Source organism: Amblyomma americanum, chromosome 2 (genome assembly GCF_052857255.1).
Source record: "Amblyomma americanum isolate KBUSLIRL-KWMA chromosome 2, ASM5285725v1, whole genome shotgun sequence".
NCBI classification, from domain to species: domain Eukaryota; kingdom Metazoa; phylum Arthropoda; class Arachnida; order Ixodida; family Ixodidae; genus Amblyomma; species Amblyomma americanum.
Genome location: NC_135498.1, coordinates 32,012,924 through 32,040,591, shown reverse-complemented (window position 1 = coordinate 32,040,591; position 27,668 = coordinate 32,012,924). Strand labels below are relative to the sequence as shown.

Below are 27,668 nucleotides of genomic sequence, written 5' to 3'. Positions count from 1 at the left end.
GCGTGATTAGTTCATTTTAGAGGAATTAAATCACACACGCGCACAGCACTGTGTAGGTTACGACTGGAGTGGGGCGTCCAGTTATTAATCGTTCAAGGTAGAACTCGCGGAGCGTTCGGTAACTGCGTGTAACTACCTGACGGAGAACAGACGGGACGTCAAGCCCGTGTGTTCGAGGAATGCACAGAGGCTCACCAAAGTTGAGGTGTCCAACGATATATGAGACAGATACTGCGCCATTTCCTTTCCCCCAAAACCAATTATTACTATTATTATCATGCGCCTTGTCCCTGGCAAAGCAGCTGCATTGCATAGCGATATAGACAACTGTGACCAGGCTTGAACGCCTGTTACACTATGTGTCACCGCGCTGTAATTTTATGAACCTTGCGGCAAGATTTTACACATGTGTTCTTTGCGAAGATGCATGTTTAAACGGCGCCTGTGGGTCTCTTTAAGTGCGTAGTTTTTGAAGGATAAACCTTTCCGCATTCAAATAAATCTTTTCTAAAAAAATTCAGCAAAGATAGTCAGCAGTTCGTCTATAAAAAGCGAGAATATGTGAGGATCTTACAGGCGACGGAATAGAACAGTGAAAACAAGGTGCGCGGCATTGCCCGGTGTGACGATCTGGCAATCGCTGTAGCGAAGCGCAAGTATAGGAAAGCCTCTAGCAGTAACTGTTCAAATTTCTGCTTTGTATAGGTTTGTGTTATCTTGTGTTGAAAGCTATATTGTGAATTATGTACAAATGTCATTCGTTTAGTGAAGAACCGCCAGACGAAATAACCAGGCTCTCATATATAATTTCGACACGGAATTCTCTGCATGCGCTAGGATGCATGTGCTATAGGAAATGTGAGGCTTATTTTATCAAAGCACCATCAGATCATTAACAGCTGATTTATGAAAATTTTAAACGCAATAGCCACCCCCAGAATGGTTGCAAGATGAAAAAAAAAAGACGCCAAAAGTCCGCTATGAAAAGTACACTTTTTTTTTTGCTTTTGCTGCAAACCCATGGGCTGAGACATAAGGTTTATTCAAAGGAAAAGGGAAGGAGCGTGTATGGCCAGGGGCGAAATTTTCGGCAATAAACTTACTGACAACAAGAGACGTCCATCGCATGCAAACAAATGGTCGAAAGCCACCCTCTTTGCGTGGCTCGTAAACAGGAGTCACACAGAGCGTGTATAACTTCTTTTCGACAACGTCCCCTAGCTCCGTCATCATCATCATTACCAGCCTGACTACGCCCAATGCAGGTCAAAGGCATCTCCCATGTCCCTCCAATTAACCCTGTCCTTTGCGAGCTGCGGCCACAGTATCCCCACAAACGTGATTTTAAGTCGCTGTACGCGGCACCCAGAGCGCAGGACAAAAAATTATACGTTAACCTCGTAAAATACATAAGCGGTCGCCGGTTCCGCGCATGCGCGGAACCTGGGAATCGTATCCTGCAGGGTACGATTCGATAAGAAGGAAGGAAGACCCAAGAAGCAAACATTTTCTTTGCAGAGAAAGTTTCTTCCCCGTTGATAATATCCAGGCTCTTCAGTTAAAGTTCTGCGTGAGGGAGAGGGAGCTCCCAGGATTTTCCATTGTGAGCTCACCAGCTCCGGCACTGATCCGAACCGTGTGGACACATACGGGACATTCTCGAGACCGCTCCCTCGTTGGCCCGCATATCCACCATGTCCTTGCGCGGCAAACAGCATTGAGGTCTACGTCCGATGGAAACGACAATTCGAAATATGCGAGCCGCACACTTGGCGGGCATAAATAATAATAATTGGTATTTTGGGGAAAGGAAATGGCGCAGTATCTGTCTCATATATCTTTGGACACCTGAACCGCGCCGTAAGGGAAGGGATATAGGAGGGAGTGAAAGAAGAAAGGAAGAATAGGTGCCGTAGTGGAGGGCTTCAGAATAATTTCGACCACCTGGGGATCTTTAACGTGCACTGACATCGCACAGCACACGGGCGCCTTAGCGTTTTTCCTCCATAAAAACGCAGCCGCCGCGGTCGGGTTCGAACCCGGGAACTCCGGATCAGTAGTCGAGCGCCCTAACCACTGAGCCACCGCGGCGGGGCTGGCGGGCATGACCGAACGTGTTTTCGTCACGCGGAGCGCCCCCTGTCACCTGACCAATTTCACCAGCAAAGGCTCTCAAAAAAAAAAAAAAAACAGCGCGCCCCCTTCTAGGAGAGACGGAAACGTCTGTCAAGAGACGTTACGACTGTGCGTCTAGCGTCCGGAGTGGGCAGCTGTAGGCCCCGCGCTTGGAACACTTTGCGCCCCTCGCGTTCCTTGGCGAAGGTGCCTGTGAATCACCACCAGAGAAGCATGAGAGAGAGGGAAAAGCCAGGTCACGGGGGTGGGGGGGGGGGTGTTCAGGGAAGCCCTTTGACGTCACGGCCGGCCCTCCGAGACAAACAATAACAGTGGCGCCAAACAAATAAGCAGAACGCGACGGCGCTGCCTCACCGCCGGCGCCGCTCTGACCCATCGTCCTCCAGCGCCCATCCGTCGGGCGCCAGCCGTGTCAGACAGAGTACGGCTCGCTCACGGCCTCCGTGATTCACGCGATACGAGATTCTCAGAGGCAGCGTTGCGCCTCGCTATACTTCCATGCAGTGCTGCCGAAGCACGAGGTTATTTTGCTCGCTCACAATTGAGAAAAAGTAAAGACGTTCAAACGCTGTGTAACGCTGCCTTCACGTTTGACCTTTCCCTGAGTAGCCCCCACATTCCGCTTTGTCGATAAACAGTTCGCGCTCTTTGCTTTGTTTTATTTCTTTTCACTGAACACACAAAACAAACTCGCACGGGCCGAAGAAGTCGTACGACGTAGCTGCAATAGTGTGTGGTGTGCGCATGAAAATGTACACGCATCTTGGCGCCCTGAGCTTCCCGAGAACTGCGCCAAATGAGCTTGACGGAGGGAGCAGAGCCGACTTTATTCCAGCTAAGCGCTAAACGAGACACTTCCGCTATCAGCCACGCTTTCCCGAGCGCCCGTGTCACAGCCTCTTTACGACTTTACACGAGAGTTGAGCTTGGCCGTGACGCACGGTTCTCTCAACACCGGCCGGGAGTACCGAGAAGAGGTTCAGGCTGCCGTCGTCACTTGCTGGAAGAGTTTCGAGAGTAAGCCAAGATGAGACGTATCCGGCGCAGGCGACTAATGCTCTTTCGATTCTTTTTTTTTTTGCTAGGTCCTATAGGCACACGTAATTATCGTCAAGGCGGAACAAACACTGCTCAACTCCAAGTGGGTAACGGGTAAATCGTTATCAGGCCCATAGACGGACGCTTTCATTAACATTTCATCACGTTTTTGTCATAAAAAGAGGTTTCCAGTGATAGCGTTTTTTTTTTTGGAGGAAAAACGCTAAGGCGCCCGTGTGCTGTGCGATGTCAGTGCACGTTAAAAATCCCCAGGTGGTCGAAATTATTCCGGAGCCCTCCACTACGGCACCTCTCTCTTCTTTCACTCCCTCCTTTATCCCTTCCCTTACGGCGCGGTTCGGGTGTCCAAAGATATATGAGACAGATACTGCGCCATTTGCTTTCCCCAAAAAACCAATTATTATTATTATTATAAGGAAGAGATGCGGGTATAGGGAGGTTTTAGGCGGTGATAAATGCTTAACAGCGCGGCGCATACAAGGTCATGCCGAATCATCATCTTCGGCATTTCTCAGACTGCGCTTTTTCAGAGAGCCGGCAGCTATAGGATGAATTTCAAAGTAGAACGGCGAGTGTCATTGTCTTGATCGTCTGGAGAGACAAGCTTGACTGTGTAGAGAGGAAGTAAAGCTGAGCTTTTTTTTTTTTCTGTATTAAGAATCGAATCGAATCAAAGCAGAAGTTTGAATTTTTTTCTGGGGGGGGGGGGGGGGGGGGTGACGCGCTTTCCTCAGGTAAGCGAAGTTAGGATTTGGATTGGAAAACGTTTATTGCCAGCACTGAGCCCTAGCGGGCACTATACTAGATGGCTTCGAGCCCATGGCTCTTCGGCGACCTTGTGAGCCCACTCAGTGGCCCGGACTTGCGTCAACGGGTCTGAGCTGGCCACTACAGGCTACCACGGCTCTTGAGAAGGGACTGGTAGTAGGTCCGCCGGTGGCGGCGCATTTTTGGAAGAGCTACACGTAAATTTACTACTTTGTTTTATTCATTTTCTTCTTCTTTTTACTATTATTATTATTATTTTATATTATTATTATTATTATTATTATTATTATTATTATTATTATTATTATTATTATTATTATTATTATTATTTGCTCGTTTAGTCTACTGGGTACTTGTAAATTTCAGACCAGCAAAGCCGTGTTGTAGTCCGGGCACGCATGTCGCCAGTATGCGATAAGCGGTCACTTTTGGCTCAGTGGTTACGGCGTTCGGCTGCTGACTCGAAAGACGCGGGTTCGATCCCGACCGCTGCGGTCAAATTTCGATGGCGGCAAAATTCTAGAGGCCCGTGTACTGTCGATGTCAGTGCACGTTAAAGAACCCCAGGGGGTCGAAATTTCAGGAGCCCTCCGCTACGGCGTCCCTCATAGCCTGAGTCGCTTTGGGACGTTAAACCCCCATAGACCGTAAACAGGGTGAGTGAATAAATGCACAAAACTTTAACGAATTAGTAGTTGTTGAGCTGGCCTCGTGTGAGGCTTATCGATGGTCGAGGTTCCTATTTCACGGCTCCGCTGGCTTCCGCAAGCCTTCTGGCTCTTCTGACCAGGAGGATCTGGTCCTCTAGATCTGAGCTGGCTAGCAGTGCCTCCCACAGATCTCACAAAAAAGCTATCCGCGCTTTATTTTTTTTTCTCATTTTACGACCAAGGACCACGCAAGCACTAAAATTTTCGTTGCCCCTTCAGTCGCGAATCGTTATCCAGTGAAAGGAAAACTTTCAAAATTATTGAGCGCGTTGTGAGGAACACGCCAAATAAGATTTCAAAGAAAACATTCCCGCCTTCACAGATGATTTATTACGGAATTACTGTCGCGCCCTGATATGTAGACGTCATGACGCACCATTGCTCTCAGGGTCTCGGACGTGCTGTTGCGACTCGTTTATGTCGTAATATAAACAGATCAGCAGGATTTGACGTCTTTAAAAAGAAGCCGCGCTTGCCAAAGGAGAAACCGAAAGCGCGCGCACTCACACCAGACCTGCCGTAATACGCAGAGGCGTCCACCTTGAAAGCGACTTTCTGTTTTTATCCAGCATGCCCGCATGAAGATGGCTCCACAGGACTTGTCGCAGAGCATTCCACGCGTAAGCTGCAGCCATCCTTGACACGTTACACCCGAGCAGTAACCAAAAACGACACCGAACGAGTTGCGTGCGCATGTGGAGACGGCCTAATCGAAGGGGGATGACTAACTAGGACATGCAATCTGTAAGCTTTCTCCGATTGCTTAAAGTTATCGGGTTGGAAGGAATCAGCTTCCTTTCATTACAAAGCGCCCATCAGGGTCAGACGTGATAGCGTTAAGTAAGGTCCAAAGTGGCATTAGCAATGTATATAAGACCGCGTTCGGAGAGATTGAGCTTTGTTAGACGATCCAAAGAGGCGATTCGCTGTGATGTCAGTGCACGTTAAAGATCCCCAGGTGGTCGAAATTATTTCGGAGCCCTCCACTACGGCAGCTCTTTCTTCTCTCACTCCCTCCTTTATCCCTTCCCTTACGGCGCGGTTCGGGTGTCCAACGATATATGAGACAGATACTGCGCCATTTCCTTTCCACCAAAAAACCAATTATAATTATATGTTTCATATAGCAAGGAACTCGCTTGATTTGTGTTACTTTATCAAAGGGGGAGAGGGGAAAAAAAACAGGAGAGGGCACTTAAGCTCCGCCCTTAGGGTATGACGCGACAGCGTTAATGGGTAAATGCCCATATAAGCGTAACTAGTCATTCTCGTCATTGTCTACTTGATATTCGTAGATACACTCTAAACAGAAAGCAGTAAAAAGGGAACAGGCTGTCCTCTAGTGCAAAAGGAATGCCCTAGAGGGCAGCTCACTCTCTTTTACCCTCATATAGGCATATTCGTGGAGCACTCCTGGCGCAGTGGTGCAGCGGTTAAGCGATGCGCCGGTAGCGGGTAGCTCTTCCCGAGAAACCTCTCGCGACCAATAATTACTTTAACTGCCAGGGTGGTCAGACTGATCACAGTCCAGTGGGTAGGTTGCCACCTGCCACAGTGGGCAGATTGTGTTGACGTCGCAAGGTCACGTGATCTAAGTGGCAGGTGGTTCACCTGCTTCTGTGGGGATTTTTTGCTCACGCCGACGACGCCGGATTTTCCGCTGAACAGGACCCTTACCGCTATCGCGTTAGAAGACCCCCCAGGGGAGGGAGGGGGAGGGGGAGGGGGGGGGGGGGGGGAGTGAGACAAAGCAGATCTCGGAAAGTACTAAAAAATGATAAGATGGCGAAAGTTAAACGAGGACAGCGCAGAACAGTAGTGTGTAAAACGTTTCTTACGGCACCTTATAAGGCTGTCTTCGCATCAATAGATGCTGAAAGTGTGAAATATAAGCGTCAAAATCTCCACTGGCGCTCAAAAATAAAGTTGCTATAACCCGGCAGAACGGTTATCGCGCTGCTTGAGAGCGGTCACATCGATGTCAGAGCAAGTATACGCTCTATCGAGAACAAGCGGAAATCGTTGCGATCACACCGCAGCAGTTTCGCAAGGAAGCTGTGAAAGAGATTAGGGAGGTTTACAAGCTCCAGTCGTCTCCAGAATCATGATGCAAATGTACAGCGCAAATAAAGACAAGGACACAAGGAAGACCCATGGAACACACGAGCGCTGAAAATCATGCCTCCCTACCGCACGCACAACTGCGGGCAATAACCCCGTCATCTGCGGGTGCTTATCTACGAAATGCAGAAACCTCCTCATTTTTTGTGACGCCACGACACACAATGAAATCCAGCAAGTCAAAATTAATCCCGATCGCACTGTTAAGGCAATTCTCTCCGCGTTCTTCGACTCCCCCCTTCATCCTCTCCGCGGTCGAGGACGAGCCATTCGATTTATGAAGAAACATTTCCACATTATTTTTTTCCCCCTAACCGATGACTGCACGCCCATTTGCGAAGCCACTCAAAGCCGATAGTTGTTTGGCTGGAATAACTGAAAACGTATACCGATGATGGTTTATGGGTTTATGGGATGATGGTTTATGGGTTATAAACCATACTGACGAGTCGCGCAAAACGTGCTAATGTTTCACGCACAATCGAAACTTTCAGGGTGCTATATATTCATTCCAACAATTATTTTTACTTCCTGGTTTAGAATTTGACTCTGCCAAATGGTGCTTATTTACAATGGAGCTCGACTTCACGCAATGTAGTAAACTACGCTGCTCTGGTCTCGCTATGTTCAAGAGCATTTAGCTGAGCTGGTGGCTCATTGCGTTGACTCTTAAAGAAAATATGTGCGAACGCGATCCTTCTACTTAGAGTTCTACTTAGAGACTTAAGTAGAACTTCAGTATAGTTCTCTTGCGCGTGCAATGCGAGGACGCACTGAATAATGTGTTCCTTGTGAACACACGCACCCATACAATGAACCACAAATTCCGCAGACACAGTGGGTCGAGTTGAGTTTCCACCTCGACTGCGCCAGTTGGGATCCCTTTCAGGTGGCGATGAGAGGAAACCCCTTGTTGATGATGAAATCGGATTTCTTGGTGACTTGGCGGTTCTAACTCGCAAACATTCACGTTACTCGAGGAAAGGAGAACGTTAACTATTTATTTACCACATAAATAAAACAAGAAGAAACGAGCAAGTAGAAAACTATTTACAACATGACTAAACCGTTGATCAGACGAATACAGCCATGGTTCAACCCAAGGCGCTTCTTTTAACCACTCTGTCTCCGCCCTTAGCGGGGACACCAACCAATAAGATAACAAACGACCCTCCTCACCAATCAATGGTTAGGGAGAGGAAAATAAGGTTTCCGTGAACTAATCACAGATTGGGGAAAGAATATGGACTAAACAATGGTCGGGGAAAGGAAAACCAAAGCTCTGCAATTCCCTCGACCAGCCAAACATTTGGGAAAGGAGAGGTTGCAACCAAGCACACAAACAGCACATACACCACTACTACCCTTCCCTAGCGCACAGAAGTAACTAATTCCTAATTTGTTTCTCTTTCGCATAGACGTATGCCCAAGGAACGTCACTCAAGACGTTCAGTTCTTTACAGAAAAAAAAAGAAGACAGTCGTCAAGGGAAGAATGCGCTTCATGGCCACTTGATCCTAGCCAGGCGCCTCTCCCGCAAGCCCGAAGCATCGCCAACACCTTGGCACGGCAGTCATGTCGACCACTGTACCCGCCTAAGCTTCTTCAAGACGGTTTATGCCCGTGACGGCGCGAAGAACACAGACATCCGCTGCAAGAAGGGGATACAGGGACGGGACGGGTCCATTCCCTTGTAAAAATGGTCTGTATAGACAGTCCATAGACTTCTTCTAGATTCTGTTGCCTTCCTATAGATATTTCTTTTTGTCTATTCATAGTCTATAGACTGTGTATAAACAAAAGTCTATTAGAAGTGTATGGCCATAAATCTATAGATTGTCTATAGATTGGTTATATGATTTGTACTGCCTACAGAGTGTTGTCTAGGGTTTGTCTATAGAGAGTTTATAGACTTTATAGACAAAAGCCTATAGACATTCTATAGACTGTCTAAAGAAATTTTTGTAAGGGTTTGTTGGCGATGCGCTGATCACAATACAGCCGCCGCCGAGTCCCCGTCGGGTGTCCGTCTAATCCAGTCTATGTGACTCCACAGGTGCGGCATTCCTCGCGAACACAAGACCGACTGGCGCCACGGAAAGTTCATCGAACTTCACAGTTCGTATAGGCCTGTTACATCAAACACTGTGAATGAATGTTAGGACTCTGAAAAATGTTGTCTAGGGAACAAAGCAAAATGACTCGATGATCATGCACGATAGTGCTGGCGCAGAATATGCATATATAAAAAGAGGTATATGTTTTTGGCCGTACAGGCAAGCAGCCAATTCTTGCACAGACAATAGCAGCTTGTTAGAAAAAACGATGACATTTTCGGAAAATGCGCGGACAAGCTGGCGGTCTAGACAAGATGCAAGAACACATCCGCGCACCGCACTCTTTGGGAAGGGCACCGGTATGGTATCCTTATCGAGTGTAACAAATTCAAGCTTTTGATTGCTTGCTCTCCCAGTTCACTGGCCTTGATAAAACATAGTGCTATCACGTAACTTCACAATGAGTTCATATATCCTGTCGCAAATACGCGTTCCCGTGCCTCGCCCGAAAATGATTCCCTACCCGTGTTTTCTAATACCTCTTTTCTTCTGTCATGATTCCCCGCCCCATCCTGGGTTGTTTATCCGTTCATATTCACTCGACCGCTGCCGAGCATACTCACCATGAGTAACACATACCCCTGCAAGACTTCGTTGCTTTTCATGCCCATATTTGTGTGCGCCTGCTTGATACCTTAATATCACCACCAATGTACGCGGTTAAGGTTCCACAATAGCTTTTCACATCGTAGATTTAACTGCTGGTCCAGAAGTCAGCTGAAGTAGATAACACCAGCCAAAAGCCAGCTAACTCCACAACTAATGTTCTAAAGGAGCAAGACACGTTCTACTAGACATCTCATAGTCGGCAGATCAACTTTCTGCAAACTTTAAACAGCTTGCAGTCATCCTCGCTGACTAGACCGGCCAGTAAAGTTTAATAACTTCCTCCGCCTGACACAGGCACCGGTGCCGCAATAAAAGAAGCTTACATAATTAGCTCGGAGTTTACACAGCTAAAGCTGGGAGCGACCGCACCATTTACAAAACATATCTGAATATAACCTCGCACGCGTCCGCGGACATTGACGCGAGCGGCGTCTGCCGTTGCGAAATCCCCCGCGCAGCATGCGGCTATGGAGCACAAGGGCATTCGTCTAGACGCTGTATGCTGCAGCCGTTTAGGCTGACAAGCTTCGCAGGTGCACGAGTCAAAGGGGCGCCTCGTGTCTCTAAAACCAGGGACCGACGAGCGTTAAAACTTAGACGACCGCGGGAGTCCCCTCTGCACAGTTTGACAGGTGTACACACACACAAGCGGCGCACACGGCGGGCGCGAGATGACGCGCCACCGCCACTGTCACCGATCGCCGCAAGCGTGAGAGTTTATCCCGGACAGAAGGGTCATTGAGATAGGCGCAAGCGGTGGATGATGTCATCTATGAGAAGAAGAAGAAGAAGCGTGTATACAGTACTCGCCTTGTTGCCCTGCCTGTGCTTCGTAGCCAGGCGCCCCTTGAGCACGTCCAGAAAAGAGGACATGGTCCCGCCAACCCTGCTTCTTCCGTGTCTTCGAGAAAAAAAAAAGAAAACGTACGCCGAGGTCAGCACCACGGGGCACCGAACCACTGGCGGCGACGAGGACACGATACACCGCGCACCTCCACCAGCAGCAAACACCGGCGTCGCCTCTTCGACTTCGCTCGAGTTCGGTTTCGCTCCAGGGAGCGCGCAGAAAAGCCCCGGCGCAAAGTCTCGACCCCTCGGGAGGAGGACCAGATCCCGAGCCGCGCTCGCGGGGCACCGAAATAGCGGACCTCTGCGGTCTCCCTCCGCTGGCGCTATACCTTCTCAACGGTGCCTGCCCCCTCCTCCTCCCCCTCTCCTTCCTCTCTTTGGCAGCGGAGGGGAGAGAGAGAGAGCCCGCGAGCTCGGATTTTGCGAAACTTTCTAGCTACTCGGCTAGCGCGCGCCGCGCGCTTGCATCTTCCGTGCGACACGTACGCCAGCGCCAAGGAGCAAAGGGAACAACGAACGAAGGAACGAAAGAGGCACGGGTCTGGCGCGCGAGCCCCCCTTGGCCCACATGCGGGGACCACTTGGCACCCAAAGGGTTCCCGCCCCCTCCCCCTTATCCTTTGCTTTCCTCCCCTCTTGCACTTCCTCTGAGGCGGTAGCATCGTGGTGCATTCTGCAGAAGCCACACACGAGGGCAACAGCTACAGAGCGCACGCACTTGTGGAGGACCCACGACGACATGGAGTCCGTAGACACGACATTTCGTCCGTCGTCGTCTCGGTCGTTGTGTCCCGTCTGAGGTGCTTCCGCAAGCAGCTGAGTGACATGGCGTCAAGTTTTTTTGTTTTGTTTTTTCTCCGGCGAAGGATGCCTGACTCCCAGAGAGAAGGTATATGATGACTTGTTGAAGCCGGGGTGAAGCTTCGGTGCAACGCTGCGTGCGCTATGACGCAAGAGGTAGCCAACTGCTCAAATTGCGGGGACTATAAAAAATAACGAACAGGCTTTCAGAGTTCTCCTCTCTTATTTGTTTTTCTATCTCTGTCTCTGACCATGCTTGACTGCCTCCAAGGCTATGTTCCAAACGATGCTTCTGAGGTGACCCCTCGTAAAGTGACGTCAATACCCTGATCCGTGCATGGCAGTCCCAACGCTGCTTTCACCTGCGTCATTTGCTGTGGCTACGATGAAATAATGGAAGCGCACATGGAGCATCTAGCGGGCTTCATTATTTCGCTGTGAGTAGGCAATCCAAGTCCATCTTTCTCGGGCAAAAAAAATTGGAAATTTGAAAATTCTAAGATACTGTTATAAAAACATTGAACCTAACGGTCTATTCTTCTGATAGGTAGCAAAATGTTTCTTTCAGTGTTTCCATCGATCGCATCGAACAGTTAAGACTGCCATAGAAAACCAATGGGGAACGCTTTCGACGACAGTAAAAACGTGAATAGAAAAAAAAAGGAAGACTGCCGCCGGGTGACCTGCCGGGATATTGGTTGCTATAGTGAAATCTTGCATTTATGAAAAAATTGCGCTCATAAACGGTTTCCCGCTCACAAATGTTTTTCGCCAGAACTGCTGGGTATCTGTGACAGCGTGCACGGTAAAGCGTGTATAAGGCCTCTGACGGCAAGAGGGTCACGTGACACCGCTCGAGGACGTCGAAAGTACTGAACAAGATCCGAAAAAAAAACGTATAGAGACAATACAAAAAAAAAAGGAATGCGAATAAAAACGCGACCTGCAATACAACTCCACTTCCCGTCCTGTCTAAGTGACAACTCCAGCGGTTGTTTCGAGGTTGCCATATTATAATAAAACTTATACTGTACGTATTAAGGTGATAGCCTTTAATGGCTCATACTCGCGGTGACCGTCCATCCGTTACATCGCCACCGAGGTCACGTGGCGCTACGCTCGCGCCAGCTGCTCTCCTCCTCTGTCGTGAAATGAATTCAAGCGCGGCAAATTCAAATCAGTGCAATGAGTTGCAAACGGCTTTCGCCTTCACGCAGTTAAGAGATATCTTAGTGCCTCGAACGATATTTTTTTCTCTCGTTCCTTATCACTACCACTAATTTTCGCAGCTATTCGAATTTCATTCTTGCGCAAATCGATTTTCAGTTTCACAGTCTCCGTGGCCTCAGTTCAGATAATTTCTGCAGGTAACACGGAATTTTCTAGGTCAAAATCATTCCCAGGTCAATCGATATGGGTCGCGAAGGCGAGGCTCGAATGCGGTCCCAGTTAGCGCAGTGGAACTGAAGCGCCAACATGAGGTGAGTGGACAGACATGAGACAAACATTAGAATGAAAAGAAGTTATTTCAGCATATATTTGTAGACCAACGACATAAGTTGGTTATCGGTTACTCTTACCTAAACACCGCGTTTAGTCATGCCCACACTTCCTTGGAAAGATCGCGTTTCCCTCTCTCTCTCTCTCTCTCTCTCTCTCACACACACACACACACACACACACACACACACACACACACACACCACACACACACACACACACACACACACACACACACACACGCACACGCACGCACACACACACACACACACACACACACACACACACACACACACACACACACACACACACACACACACACACACACACACACACACACACACACACACACACACACACACACACACACACACACACACACACACACACAGGAACGCTTCGTTTAAGGAAACATTTTTGCACAGTGCGCAGTCGCTACACTACAGCCGCCAACCATAGAGGTTAATGCAATTACTATGGTGGCGGTGCGGGGAAGGGGGGGGGGGGTAGGAGAGAGCAGTTGAATTTTTTCTTCGCCGCCGCGGAGTACGGACGAAAAGTGCAGGACACAGATGCTTGTTTTTTTTTTTACACGTAGTCCAGCTTCAAGAAAATCTTAGATTCCACACACTGAACACCGCGTTAAGTACGAAAGTGCCGCAGGATTCAAGGCCAGCGCGGGAAGCCGGAGCGCTCCGCCGGCGAAGGTTGGCGCGGGCACTCGAGCGCCGGGAAGCTCGCACGCGGAAAGAATGCGCTCAGCGGCAATTGCGAGATTTGTCGATACGACCAAGATTCCCTTGCCTTTTGTCTCCGCTTCGCTTTATAAATTTTGTTCCGATGTATTTCGTTGCCATGAGCGCAGTTCGCACGCGGGACACGACTTCATGGCTGGGTGCCCGCTTTCCCACAGAGACAAAGCAGCTGAGGTCGGCCGGACGGAAACTCCAATGGCAGCGTATCGCAGCCAGCGAGCTTCTATTATCCCAGAGCGGACGGTGTCGGCATCGCCGCTATCCTGTTGAGCCACAAGCAGACACTCTAGACAATGTGCCATGCGTGTCATGTGGCAGTGGGACTGTGCGTGGACGAAAGTGGATATATCTGCATGGTCATGTTGGAGTGCCTTGTGGGAGTGGGAACCGGCGCGTTCTTGTTGGAGAATGGGTCTGCATGATCATGCGGGAGTGCTATGCGATATGGGAGTCCGCGCGGTCAAGTGAGAGTAAGGGTATGCGTGGTCATGAGGAGGTGCCTTGTGGGAGTGAGAGTGCGTGGTCATGTAAGGGCGGGAGTCCCAGGTTTTCCTCCGAGGCAAAGCGATAAGTCAGCTAGGCAGTTTTCCCTCTCCGGTTTTCTCTTTTAATTATCAATGTGCCCGTAATCACTAAAGCGCCCAGGAAGGCTATCACGAACATTAAGTCTTACTATCGCAGGCAATATATATAGCAAGGAATACGGCCAGATCAAACGAGGAGATTAGGCAATGCCGTTTAACGCCGTCTTTCTCTTCCCCTATAAAAAAAGCTGCGCATATTATAGCAAGCGCGGTCATAATCTTCTATCTTAGATGGGTGGATAGGTAATCAGAAGCATCCCTCTCAGATTGTGTGATGATAACAGCTGGTTAGCTTTCAATTCCTAACATGTATCCTTCGAAGACACTGTGCCAGTTTCCCTCCCTAATCAGCTAAACTTCACATTCTCTCTCTGCTCCAACAATCCATTCATCTCTTACTCATTTCGGGCCGTTTTTAAGCCCAGCGCATCTCGGATATCACTGGTGGCATGTACGCGGAGTTTCAGGGCCTTACACTGAATAACAGTAGATGTCCTATCGTTTCTGTCTTGTATGCTAGAAACATTGTCTGTGGCCTAAATATTTTCGATAGCCTTCCGTTATCAGGCATCCAGCCCTATAGCCTCCAAAACTAAAGCGCTTCCTTCTAAGGGATGTCCAAAATCTTTTTATTTTCATTATTTTTTGCTTTATTAAAGCGCTCCACAACACTCGTTTGTCTAACACTATCTAACGCTGGCAGTGAATATTTTCCGAGTGTCTTACTTTCTGTCTCAACGTTGCCTTACTACCTTTTCCTTCTTAAAATTTGTACTAACTTGAGGGCTATCGAGTTCTGCCTGTAGGATCGATACTACGGGGGCATTATTATACTTGACAACTTTCGCCGCTCATCGCCTAAATTACATTTGCCTCTTCACACTGAGTCTTGCCCTTCGCCACGCGTGCTTCGAATTTTGACCACCAAATAATCACCTTAGGTCACCTTACATTTCTTCGACAGTCTCTCTGTCATGCACAATAGTGCTCTCTTGAGCTAGTAGGTGCAGCCTTTGTCACAAGCTTGAAGCCCGAGCAGTTTGCTTCAGAACCATGCTGTACGTGGCTAATTATGCATTGCCAGCGTTCGAAATCCGTTGAAGGAGTGAGGAACTCTTATCCACACATCTCCGAAAGTCAACACTTATACGGATGCTGCAGCAGCTCCACCACGCGGTTTAGAGGAAAACCGCCTGGTCTCCTCACTTTTGAAGAAGGCTGCACTTGTTCGAACACGGAAAGAAACAGCGCTACCGGGACAGGACGAAGGCTGCGCCTGTCTACTTCTTTTCCCTCGTCCCGTCCCAGATAAGATTTTTTTTTGCCATGCTCTGTCCTCTGTGTCGTGGTTGTTACAATAATAAATGTAGCAGCGCATGCCACCTAGCAGCGTTCCCGTGAACTATCTTTAGCCGATTCAGTGCTTTGGCTCCGGGTTCGAACCCGACCGCGGCGGCTGCGTTTTTATGGAGAAAAACGCTAAGGCGCCCGTGTGCTGTGCGATGTCAGTGCACGTTAAAGACCCCCAGGTGGTCGAAATTATTCCGGAGCCCTCCACTACGGCACCTCCTTCATCCCTTCTTCTTTCACTCCCTCCCTTGTCCCTTCCCTTACGGCGCGGTTCAGGTGTCCAACGATATATGAGACAGATACTGCGCCATTTCCTTTCCCCAAAAACCAATTATTAATTATTATATCCGCTGGTTTGACGAGCATTGTTAAACATGGTTGTTAGGCTTCACAAGACCTATGAACACGAAAACGCGGCATTAGGTTTCCCAGAACCTCTGAACACGAAACCGCGGCATATGCCAATACAAACAATACAGCAATAGCCGCGACATAAATGCAATGTAGCAACAACCATGCTCAAAATGATAAGCATCCTTAGCACCCCTTTGAATTTTTTTTCGCTTTGTTACTCTGAGGAATAAGATGTATTTCTGCATAAGGCATTGCCTTTCAAAGCTTTCACTGGCCATACAAACGGGGCTGGCCCGGATGAATCAACCTGCACAGAATGTTCTCTACTACGCTCTCGAAAATTTTCCTCACAAGGCTCATCTTGTAAGGTGTGGTAATACATCCCTTGCTTCAAATGAAAAATCCACACAGTGGTATCAGTGTATCTTTTCCAAGGACTTCACAATTTGGTCGAAAAAAATTAGCCCACTTTTTTTCTTCTTCAACACAGCGGTTGGTGCATGAGAAAGCAAGCTTCGGGTTAAGGGCATCAACCCAGTATATGCAACTACCGAAAACTTTCCTTTACAAGACAAAAATGTGACTCCGGCCGATAAAGCGCCATCTATGGTCGTCCGATCGAAGCGAGCTTGTCGCCATAAGTGCCATGTAGGACGGGGATAGGGCGCTTTCATAAGGACTGCGGTAGAGCTACTTTGTTTCTTGCTCGTGCCGAAAGAAGGCGAAAGGTGTTGAAAAGGTCACCTATTGGTGCGCGCTCTTTTAACGCGGTAGAGTAAAAAAGGAGCTCGTGAGGCGGAAAAGTAGGCTCCTTGGTTAGTGCAGGAAAAACCTTGCACAAGCTTTCAACTTCTCGCGGAGAACACCAGGAGCGCTGTGAGTGAGAGTGACGTCACCATCGTAGGAAGCGGAGTCGAAAGTTTCCACTGCGCACGGAGGGAAACCTCTAGGAGCGGTGCGGAGTGATGCCGTCATGAATGGTATAAAGGCCGGGCGCTATCGCGTTTCACTATTAAGGCAGAGCTTAAAGGTGAACTAAAGAGAAATCCGAACTCGTCTTTTTTACCGCGGGCACTCGATCTACACGTTCCGAGCATTCTTAAATACTTCGCATGATTGTCCTGTGCGGCCGATTTACGTAATTTAAATTGGATTAAACATCCCGGCTCCCGCTTTTTTTTTTTTTTTCAATTCAACGCTGAAGGTAGGGGTAGTCAACCAACGCGTGGAGTGCCTTTCAGCCAGTGCCGTAGCGGCTTGCCGCTCTGCCATCGGCGGAGTGATACGTAAATCAAAGATTCCACGCATATTTTTATTTCCGTGGGCCTAATTTGCGGCTACGTTGTCTGCAACTGAAACTGTTCACAGAAACCTAAAAAGAAAATAAAAGTGAAAGCGAAGACGCCACGGGATTGGGTAGCACTCCACGCGTTGGTTGACTCCTCATACCTTCAGCGTTGAGTTAAAAAAAAAAAGGCGGGAACCGGGACGTTTAATCCGATTTAAATTAGGTAAATCGGCCGCACAGGACAATCATTCGAAGTCTTTAAGAATTCTCGAAACGTGTAGATCGAGTTCCCGCGGTAAAAAAACACGAGTTCAGATTCCTCTTTAGTGCACCTTCAAGAGTCTCCCAAGCTTTTTCTCACTGCTTCGCCACGAATGCCTCTATATGTGTTCTAGCCTTTTGCAGCCATACGAAGTCGCAACGTGGTCTCCACAGGTACGGTCATGGTACGTGGTCGCGCACGGTGCAGCCTGTCCGTAGCTCCAACCTTGCGAAGCCCCTTCGGTCGGTTACGGGCACGTGGTGCAACTAATGCGGGCGACGACGGAACCGCCGGTGCGGACATGACGCAAACTCCGTGACAAGCATCGCGAAGGTCGGCAAAGGGGCCGCGTCGCTTGCGCAACCGCCGCGAGTTGGAAAGAAAGCAAGAACACAATGAGGATAATCTCACCAAGCTGCGAAGGCCGTTGGACAGATGCATATGATTAGGCGATTGCGTAAGGAACACGGTGCACCTTGCCCCGAGGCATGGGGGAGGGACTCGCGTACACCGGTTCAAACCGGCTGGCTGCGCCGCAACATCGAAACCATCCGCTACACTGAACCAGAAGCGAGCAGCTCGCGTGCGTCAGGAAGCGGTCCTCGTGCCCACGACGACTTTCTCTATGCTCGTCTTCTTGAAGGCGAAGCTTAGATCGTGGTAAGTGCAATTTCATCCTCTGAAAGCTGACAACCCAAAAACAAAAAAGGAACAAAAAGAATGCTTTGTTTCCGTCAGTGAAGCGGTACTTAAGAACTTTGCTGGCGAAGCGCGAGATTGCGACGGCCAGCTGAGCCTCCCCGTGCACAGAATGCTGAACTAAACCTCGTCTAAATACGTAGCCTGACCCCTTTCACTCCTTTCCGCAAGAGCTTCCGCGAGAGGACGACCGTGCTTGAAAACAAAAGGAATTAAATACGTCCTTGTATCCGACTACAGTAGGGGAAAGTGGTGCAAAACTCGACACGTGGCAAAAGGCGACATTTTTTTTGGTTACTTAGCGCCCCGTGACATTTAAATGTGCGAAGATATTAGGTGGATATTTAGGTGGCATAACGAACCACACGTATGCTCCAACTGAACTCAATTGCGAGACTGGCCTCTTCTAATCAGAGAAAAAGAATGCAAAGTGAGCCTTACTGAATGAGAAAGCCGTTGAAAAGGTGCGAAATTCGGCACGCCACATTGTTCAAAACCGTGCGCTATCCGATCAAGCGTCCTGAATAAAGGTTAGTATTTCTTTATTAGGTTTGGTTATTGGTCATATCTCGTGCAAGGTTTGAAAAAGTTTGCACCTCACTTTCTTACGATGGAATTATTTTAGCAGCAATCCACACATGGGGCAGAACATATTTTGGCGTGGACGTAAAGTAATGATAAGGGTTTTACTGCTTACTTCAAAGCTCTGCCCTTGTTAATTTCTAAACTGGTCTCAACATAAAAAAAAACCCTGATTTTCGAACGGCATGACGAAATCACTCCGGTGCTACAAAGCGTTTCAATTTCCCTAAAGGAGACCCCTACAAAACAGTAAAGACAGTCAGAGAACACGAGGGGAAGAAAAGACACAAACTATGTTTAGAGCCTATGCGAAGCACTTTTTCCGGCTACTTGTAGGAGCGGCTGCTTGTACAGCACATAGGCAATAGAATAAGCCCTCTTCGGCCTGCCCTACAATCACTTTCAAAAGGCCATGTTCAGGTACTGCAAATTGAACCAAATCGCGTGTCCATTGGGCGTAGCGAAATAGCAACAGCCGTGACACTGGAACAGAAAAGGCTACGAAGAAGGCGGACATCTGAAAAAAATTGGCGGTGGTGTAGCTCTGGTTAAACTCGGAGTGACGCGATAGCTACAGCTGGAAGAGTGGAACTTGGTCACGTGGCGAACCACGTGACGAACCACGTGATCAGCCACGCCGCCGGCAGCTGCTTCGCACCACGTCACAAACAACGTGGCGGCGCAGCCACGCTGAATGCTCGAAATGCTACCGTAATGTAGCTGTCGCTACAAAAAAAAAAAATAATGCGTAGGCCAAAGCCTGGTTGCGAAGTTTCCTATAAAATAGTCTGCAGCTGGTCATAGAAGCAAACAGCGCCGAGTTTGTCTGGTGCAGTGTTTGCCACGCCGATAGGTTCAGAAAGATTATGTTGGTGCCCGTGAATACACCTTCGTCAGGCTGCTCCACAAGCTCGATCGCCAGCGAAACTCTTATCCGGGCACATTCGACCTGTGACGAGGCTTTCTGCTACAAACGTTAGGGAACACTACACGCAGCTCCCGGACTCCTCTCAAACACCCCCCCCCCCCCCAACCCCACCCCCAACTCAGCGTCGCTCAGACTCATTCTCTCCACAAGATCCACACACAACGCCCTTCTTACCCCAGCTCATTTGCACCTCCTTCGCATGCTGCCTGACCTCTCCTGCCCCAATTGCCTCTCACTCTATGCCAGTCTGGAACACTATCTCTTTCAGTGCCTCGTAACCCTCCGAACTCAATTGGTGTCCTTTCTTACATGGAGTACCCTGGCTGGCGTCGGACCAACTGAGACGACCAGCATGCCCTGGAGCTGCATAGCCACGATCTTTTGAACGCTTAATATGTCGCTATTTCACCAAGTGCTTGTCTATCTCTCTCTCTCTATCTTTCGTGTGCAGTCACTGCAAGACTACGCAATAGTGATTTTGGAAGGGTGTCTCATATTTTTTCTATTCACTGTCGCATTTTGCCTCAAGGTTACATAATTTTGAACTTTTTAATATTATATTTTACACTGCTGCGCTCTGCTGGGCGTTTCATACGTATTTACTGAACGGAATGTCTGGATGGCAGAAAATAATTCTGTTATATTTTTGTTGACACCTTTGAATAATAAAAAGAATTCGATGATGGGAGACATGCACGTTGACGTGAGTCCTTAAGGAACTACGACCGTAGTGTTGTGAACGCAACATGTTCGCTGCCCTCATCAGCACCGCCTCAGGCATTCTGCACCACCTGGGTTCAATGTCGTAATGTCCCGACTATAAAGCAAACTCTTGCCCAACCGAACTTGGCGAAAAACAGACCGCAACTCTGCGTGTACATGCATATGTGAGCAGTATGAGAAGAAACATTGACCTCAGGAACCGATTCTGTTTTTACTCCAGCACGAAATTAAAAGGGGTTGTAGGGTTTTAACGTCGCGAAGCGACTCAGACTATGAAGGACGCCGTAGGGGAGGGCTCCAGATTGATTTAGGTCCCCCCCTGGTTTTTTTTTTTTTAACGTGCCCGGGCATATCACAGCACACGGGCGTTTTTGTACAAATACGGCCGCCGCGGCAGGGATCGAATCCGAAACCTTGGGATCAGCAGCTGAACGCCAAATCCACTGAGCCACGCTTTCAGGGGAAAGGCACTCAGAAAAAAAAATGCAGTATTACATACTTGGCAATAATACATGAGCTGTAATTGTTGGCTACGTGCTTTTAATAGCTTGTATTGGTTCACGCTCAAAGCATCGCGACACATATACAGGTCTTAATGGTGAATAAGAGCAACGGAACACGGACAAAGAAAAGATGTCCCTGTTTATTTTTTTTTTATATTCGACAGGCCAGAATGCTGACCTCTAGTGTTTATATCAGCCCCACAAACACTTGCTCTCGCATTCAGGCGAGCCTGGTTACGCGCGGCGCTTTTTATGGCGGATCGGTCTGGCCCGACGGGGTCAGCCCACGACGGGGATCGATTCGGCCGGGTTTCCACAACAGTTCCCCGAAGCGCCCAGAGACGGTCCGAACACGCGCGTGTGTTGTCGGGGGAGGAAGGGTTCTCTGCATATACATGCGCCGCGCGCACCCACGCATCTGCGAAGCCGGGGCGAAAAACGAAAGGACAAAAAACGCGACCTCTTGTAGGACATGATGTGCACGTTCAGTCGCTGCGTCCCGGTTCGCCCGGACCGCCAATTCTTTCTTTCTTTCTGTTCTTCCGATCCGGCCGGGGAATACCCTTTCCGAAGATCTTCGGCCGGTGTTTTACTGAGCGCCAGCTGCATCGACCTTGAGTAGGAAGAATGCACAAGGTTGCGCTGTAGCTAGGCGCCTCTTGCTGGGCTCGCTTTTGTCTCAAACGTAACAGACTGCAACACCGGATGGCTGAGTCAGCTGCTGGCTGCCTGCGTAATTATAACGCCTTTGGTGATGGAATTGGCGCTCTCTTCTGACGCGCGCAACTGTCGTTAACATTGTGTCATCAAACGACACTTTGCACGTCAGTGCTGTCAAGCCTTTCGAAACCGCATGTTCAACAGCAACCCAGACCTTTTTTTTTCATCCAAAATGGCACAGTTCAAAAGCCCAGGGGGAAAAATATCCGGCAAAAATCTTTCCTGACGGTGTTCTTCCGCGTACTAGTGCGACAGCTCTCGAATCGTTTCCAGGACAAATGCTGCGAGTTTTGTTCACATATGTGTGGTCGAGGTGATTTAAGCGATAGCGGCCGGTTTACTACTTGTCTTGACTAGCCGATTCATGCGCTCTAATCTGTAAAAAAAATTATTAGAAAATCTTGGACGCAGTTTCGTGAACGAGACGTCAGTGCAAGAACTGTCAAGACACGTCCGACGAAGCTTTATGAAGTGTGTCGTCTAACGTACAGTTAACCGATGGCGCCTGCTTTAGATGCCTGCCTTATCTCGTTCATTCAATTGTAAGCCTTAAAAACTTCTTATAAAGACCGAAGTTTTTCTCAGCGTTGTTTTTTGCACAATACGATGGCTTTACAGCTGCCAAAACGTACGCGAGGACGAGTCATAGAGCTCGTTTTACAGCCCGCCTTATCTTGTCCATTCATGCGCTGTTTTCGAGATAAGGTGTCCTGGCTGACCCAACTGCGTAACTCGGCATCGGTTTACCCGATTCTTTGATTAGAAGCTATGGCGTTCCGCTAAAGAGCTCGTGGTTGCAACTTCGAACCGAGCCCGCTTTCGATATAGGCGCAATTGTAAAACGCGGAATCTTCTGGACTGAAATTTCGGCGCGCATTGAAGAACCCCTTGCAGTCTGAATTAGTACGGAACCCTTCACTGCCCCATGCTCAATAGCCGCAGTCTCGGCTTAAATAAAAAATGCGAAACTCCATTAATGATCGTAACTACTACGAAATGTGTCTTGACATTTATTTCCTCTTGTCACTTCCAGTGTATTTGATTTTACAGATGACGTTCAGTGCGACATTGCGAACCTTCATCTTTAATTATCAGTCCAGTGTCTAAGGCACCGAAAAGGGGGGGGGGGGTTGAAGAAAGTTAAGCCTCAGAAACTGTTCCGCGACTTCTACCTTGAACGATTATTAACTGGACGCCCCACTCCAGTAGTAACCAACACAGTGCTGTGCGCGTGTGTGATTTAATTCCTCTAAAATGAACTAATCACACGCACAACCTGGACACAATTCTTATTGTGTAAATAGTTTGTACACATTACTTCTCCCCCTATCCTCTCTCCCTGCCCCCTCACCTCTTTCATTTAATTTCTCCATTCTGCCTGCTATCGTTTATTTCCGCTGCCCCAGCTCAGGTGCTTCAGTATCGATGGCAGATGCCGGGGCTAACAAAAATCTTTTCCTTCCTTTTTACTATTATTTTTAATAAAACCACTACCACCACCACCACTTGTGGACACCAGAACAACAGGGCCAGGATGAAAAGTACGGAAGTGGGAATCAACGGAAGGTGAAAGAAAGAGCCGGCGTAGTGAAATACTGTTGATTAATATTGACCTTCTGTGGCTGAGGCACAAATACGTTCACGCCGCCAAAGTCGCCAATATGCGCTGAGGTGTTCAACTATGTCAGAGCACATGTGGCGCTCGAGTGTAGAAAGATCGCCGCCACTGGCTTACCATGAACGGCTTGACCGTTGCAACCAGCGGCGCCGTCATTAGAGCCCGGCGCCATATTCCCGTCCTGGTGTTCTCGCGCGGTCCACCTCCGCGGTCGCAGGGGAACCTCGATGATCGGTCCGGCGGCTCGGCCGGTATCACAACCGCGCGCAGAGCGCCAAGGCGACGGCAGGAACGCATGTTCTTGATACGTCGGAGACGGTAGATGTCCGCCGCAGCCCCCATTCAACGTGCGGCCGCAGACCGCCGCAAGCGTCTGATGCGCCGTCGCCGGCGTGCCACTTCGATAGTCGCCCAGTCCGTTTAAGCCAAGACAAGACGAGGCGAGGCGACAGAGCCAAGAAGCACCGGAGGAAGGCAGCACGACAAAATGCGGCGAGAGAAGACCGGTGGACGGGAGCCCAACACTGGCTTCACTTTCGAAGAGGAATCAAGATCACGAACCGCACCGGTCGAGGTCCGCGCGACGACTCCGCGACGATAAGCGCGCGCCGGCGCGCCGGCAAGAACACGTTCATTCACGTGCGGCGTTTTCTTGGCGCACTACACAACGAGAACGTGCCGGCGAAGAACGGGGGGAGGGGGGGGGGGGGAGTGTGGTAAGGGCTCAGCCGGAACGGACAGGAAGGAAAGAGAACGAAGTGGCGGGGAAAGGGCAAACGTCCCAGCGGTACGGGCGGACACTTTGCGGGCAAGGAGAGAGCGACACACAAACAAAGAAAAGCAAACAAGCCGCACTACGACGATGACGGGGGAAGGCGCTTTCTGGTCGTAGTACACAACACACAACGGGGGGTCAGCGGCGCGTCTCTTCTGTTCACTGGGGAAGAGCGGGACATGCTCAGACACGAAGCGACATGACCCAGCGGAGGAATTTCGAGCAGCACCCGGCCAAAAAACGCACAGAGGTCGGTCAATGCGGAGAATAAACGACTCTCGATAAACGGGCCTGGCGCAGTAGCCGCTACCCAAGTTCCTTGCTTGCTCGAGGCTCAGACGTGACTTCTTTCTAACGTCCGTGGAAGTCGACGCCGCTCCTTCCGCGTGAGCGAGTTCTCGAGATGAGAGAGCGCTGCGCGCTCAACGCAAAACTTCCTCGGCACCCGAGGCGAGAGTCGCGCGCGCGGCTTTCTGGATTGCATGTTTGGAGAGCGTCCAGTTCTAATAGCACGTTCGTCGCCGCAAGCCGCCGCATAATCGCCGCCTTTCTGCGCCGGTCACAACGGGCTCACGGAGAAGAAAGATGCCTAGGTTGGCCCGATCCAGAAAATACAAGCAAAAAAGAAGAAAAAAAAAAAAGACCCTGTGCGTGACACGTCGCAGTTTTATCGCTGGGGAATTCCACCCAAAGAACGGCGGAGGTATCTTCGATTGGTGCCCTTCGGATGTTCGATGGTTTGGAATGATGAAACGAGGAGCCGGTGGCATAACAATGGGCAGCTGGGCGGCGAGGGAGCTCTTCGAGAGAATATACAAGTGCTCCGTTATCCCGCCGGGCTAATAAAGCTGCAGCCTTTTTATTTTTTTATTTCTCGCTAAGGGCGCCAGCAGGGGCACTTGTTATTATGAGTCGCAGCTCGATGGCTTGCCAGAAGTATTGCATCTAGAAGCGAAATTTTATTACCAAAATTACAAGATCGAGTAGTGTTGACTGTATACAGTCATGTTTAGAGGTGCGCAAAGGATGCAGAAAGTTTTTCTGCCCTTTGAGTTAAATAGTTTCGGACCATGGCTCCCTGCATTAGCACAAAGTTTTCTAAATACTGATATCTCGGTGGCCATCGAACATAAAAATTGTTAGTTTTTTTCGTCAAGAACCAAGTCACTTTTGAACTCTCCTATTAAGCTGTTTACTGGGTAGAGCAATGAATTTGCGCCAAAGCACCTTGAAACTGCCACAGCTCTTTCGCGAAAGCAAGAAGTGCTATTCGATGCGAAAGCGTTTCTATTTAGAAGCATTTCGGACGACTCGTTTCAAGCGTTTGTACACTTTAAGAATCATCTTTGCTGAGTGTAGTAGAATGCATAGTTGGGCTAGTTGGCACGTGCATTGTTTATGCGTGCATGTGTACATGAGTGTATTCTGTACAGGGTAAGTGCTGAATATATACTATCACAGATTCTTTTTTTTTTACCCATATTAAAGGTATACAGCTCCAACTAATTATCGTTTTCTGTAAAAAAAAATCGATTCTATGACTCATGCTGACTGTGTTTATGTTTGTCCGGCATAAAAAAAAATGCATTTGTTACTGCAAAAATTGGGCCGAAAAATGCTTCCGCCACTCAATCAAGTTCGTTACACCTAAACCGAATAGGGCTCCGTGATCGCCGTTTTGAAGTGAATGGAGCCTCTGTGATCTGCGTCACCTGAAAAACCGTGTCGACGCACCGCAGTTTATTTGCTTTAACCGACCGGCGAAAGCGACACTTGAATTATAATTCTTGGCCTTCTCCCCGTTATGAAATTTCATTTATCAGTGAAAGTAGCTTTTTTGTCGTTAGAATTCCGCAATCTGTCGACACAAGCCTCATTAAATTTGTCCTCGATGTCCCATTAAAACGCAAGAAAAATGTCGAGATCACATGAGAACACAACGTCTGTGCCACCTAGTAGAAAAATATGCTCAGGGCAACATTCACCCCTTATAAAAATGGTCTATAGACCTCTTATAGACTCTATTGCCTTCTTATGGATATTTCTTTTCGTCTGTTCATAGTCTATAGACTGTCTATAGACAAAGGTCTACTAAAACTGTGTATAGATTGTCTACAGATTGTCTATAGATTGTCTATAGGATTTGTAATGCCTATAGACTGTTCTTTAGGATTTGTCTACAGAGAGTCCATAGACTTTATAGACAGAAGTCTATAGACTGTCTAAAATATTTTGTAAGGGACGCTGGCGCACTTGAATGCGTGCACACTCTGGTCACACGCGTTTTATACTAAAACACCCATCGAAAGCAGCGCCAAAACTGATATCAGACTTGTTCTAGCTAACAGCTTGTAGTAATAAAATTTATAGCACAAATGAGCAGGCAGGAGCCTCGTGAGGTTTATCAAACAAGTTGTCAGCCACGCTGTAAAATCAGCAGCGTCACGTTTCCCTGTCAAAAGCTAGCGCAGGTTCAGAAGGAACGCGGATCTCAGTGGACTTTTTCGACGCAAAGGGGAACTGAGTTATCTGAGCGGTTTTTCCACGGCCGCTTATCGAGTGTGTTGAGTGCGTTGTCGCGTTGCCCTTTCGGACTGTTTAGCAGGATGGACAGCAGGTCAGTGCTCGCAGACAGATATGCCAGCGGCGCGGATAAGTTGCTTGAGAGCACATTCGAAGTTCACACTCACTTGACCGAAGAATATACGAAGAGAAGCCATTTTTTTCAGTTGTTGCTTACTGATTTCTTATCGCAGCAGTTTCAAAACACCCCATAAGAACGACGTATCGAAGTCCGCCGCTCTGATTAGGTCAGAACTCGGAGGTTAGGTGACTGTCACGCCACCTAGCTGAATAGTTTAGGCGAGCTGTACACGGTGAACAAAGAAAAGTTGCCAGTCGTTGTTGGCTTGCAAGCTCACAGGAGCCGCCACCATCAGCTAGCTACCAGAGAGTAGCCGATGGTTGTGGGCGAAATCCGCTCCGGTCTCCTTGTACGCAATAAATGTTTATTCTCTCTCTCTCTGAAACTGATGCAGGATTTAAAAATTCTTGCCGCCTATTGACTGATGAGTGAGAAAAATACGGGATCGTCTGCTTTTGAAGAACCTGTCATATTTGTACTAATATGAGGAATTAGAAGTAAGTAGCAAAGTGAAGCTAGATATAATAGAAAGGGCAATCAATACATATACACATAAGTACAGTCGTAGTCAAAAGTTCCTACGCCACATACTTAGTTACCTTTGAGCTGTGCAGCAGGCAACTTTTCTGTAGTAGGCGTCTCCCAGCTCATTCAGAAATTTGCAGAGCTTGGGCTGCAGTAGCAACGGCACGACCCAGAAGCCACCATAATGGCCCAGAAACTTTTGTCTAGGATTGTGTATGAACAGGCGATTAATCACATGGGCTATATTTTTCAGCGTTGCCAAGCCCGTGCAGTATATCCACACAAACCATCATGACTGTGACAACTTAAGAAGGCGGTGCAGACGACATACGGGTACTCATCGTTTGGTGTCGGACGGACAACGTGATAAATCGTATTCTGCGACGGGGACTCGCAGTACGGGACTGGCAGTAATGTGCTGAAGATGGCACGAACTAGGCTGCATCCACTTCAGTGGCGCAGAGCTTCATCTTATGGATGTTTAGGCACCCCCGACGCAAGAAAACCCTTCACTGTTGGCTTCGTGCGACACCTGCAAGTTCGACACTAATTATGCGTACCGTCACTGGGACAACCAGTGATTACTAAAATTAAAAAAAAAAAACTAACATGCTCACAGCCGCCGTCAACGGTTATAGTCAATGGTTTATGGGGTTTAACGTCCCAAAGCGACTCAGGCTATGAGGGA

The 27,668-nt window shown here is 48.6% G+C and overlaps 1 protein-coding gene across 4 annotated transcripts in view; it reads right to left on the bottom strand.

Annotated features, from left to right (window-relative positions):
• Positions 1 to 27,668, bottom strand: part of Sarm (sterile alpha and armadillo motif) — a 172,285-nt gene that overhangs the window by 98,831 nt on the left and 45,786 nt on the right. The window contains exon 1 of one of the 4 annotated variants that reach the window (XM_077653738.1): positions 23,154 to 23,627. The exons of 2 other annotated variants lie outside the window; for them this stretch is intronic. In XM_077653738.1, coding sequence (XP_077509864.1) covers positions 23,154 to 23,378 — 225 coding nt within the window. In that variant the 5' untranslated portion in view covers positions 23,379 to 23,627. Of the gene's footprint in view, positions 1 to 10,330; positions 10,684 to 23,153; positions 23,628 to 27,668 lie in introns of those variants that run through there. One more of the 4 variants, XM_077653744.1, reaches the window with a different exon arrangement.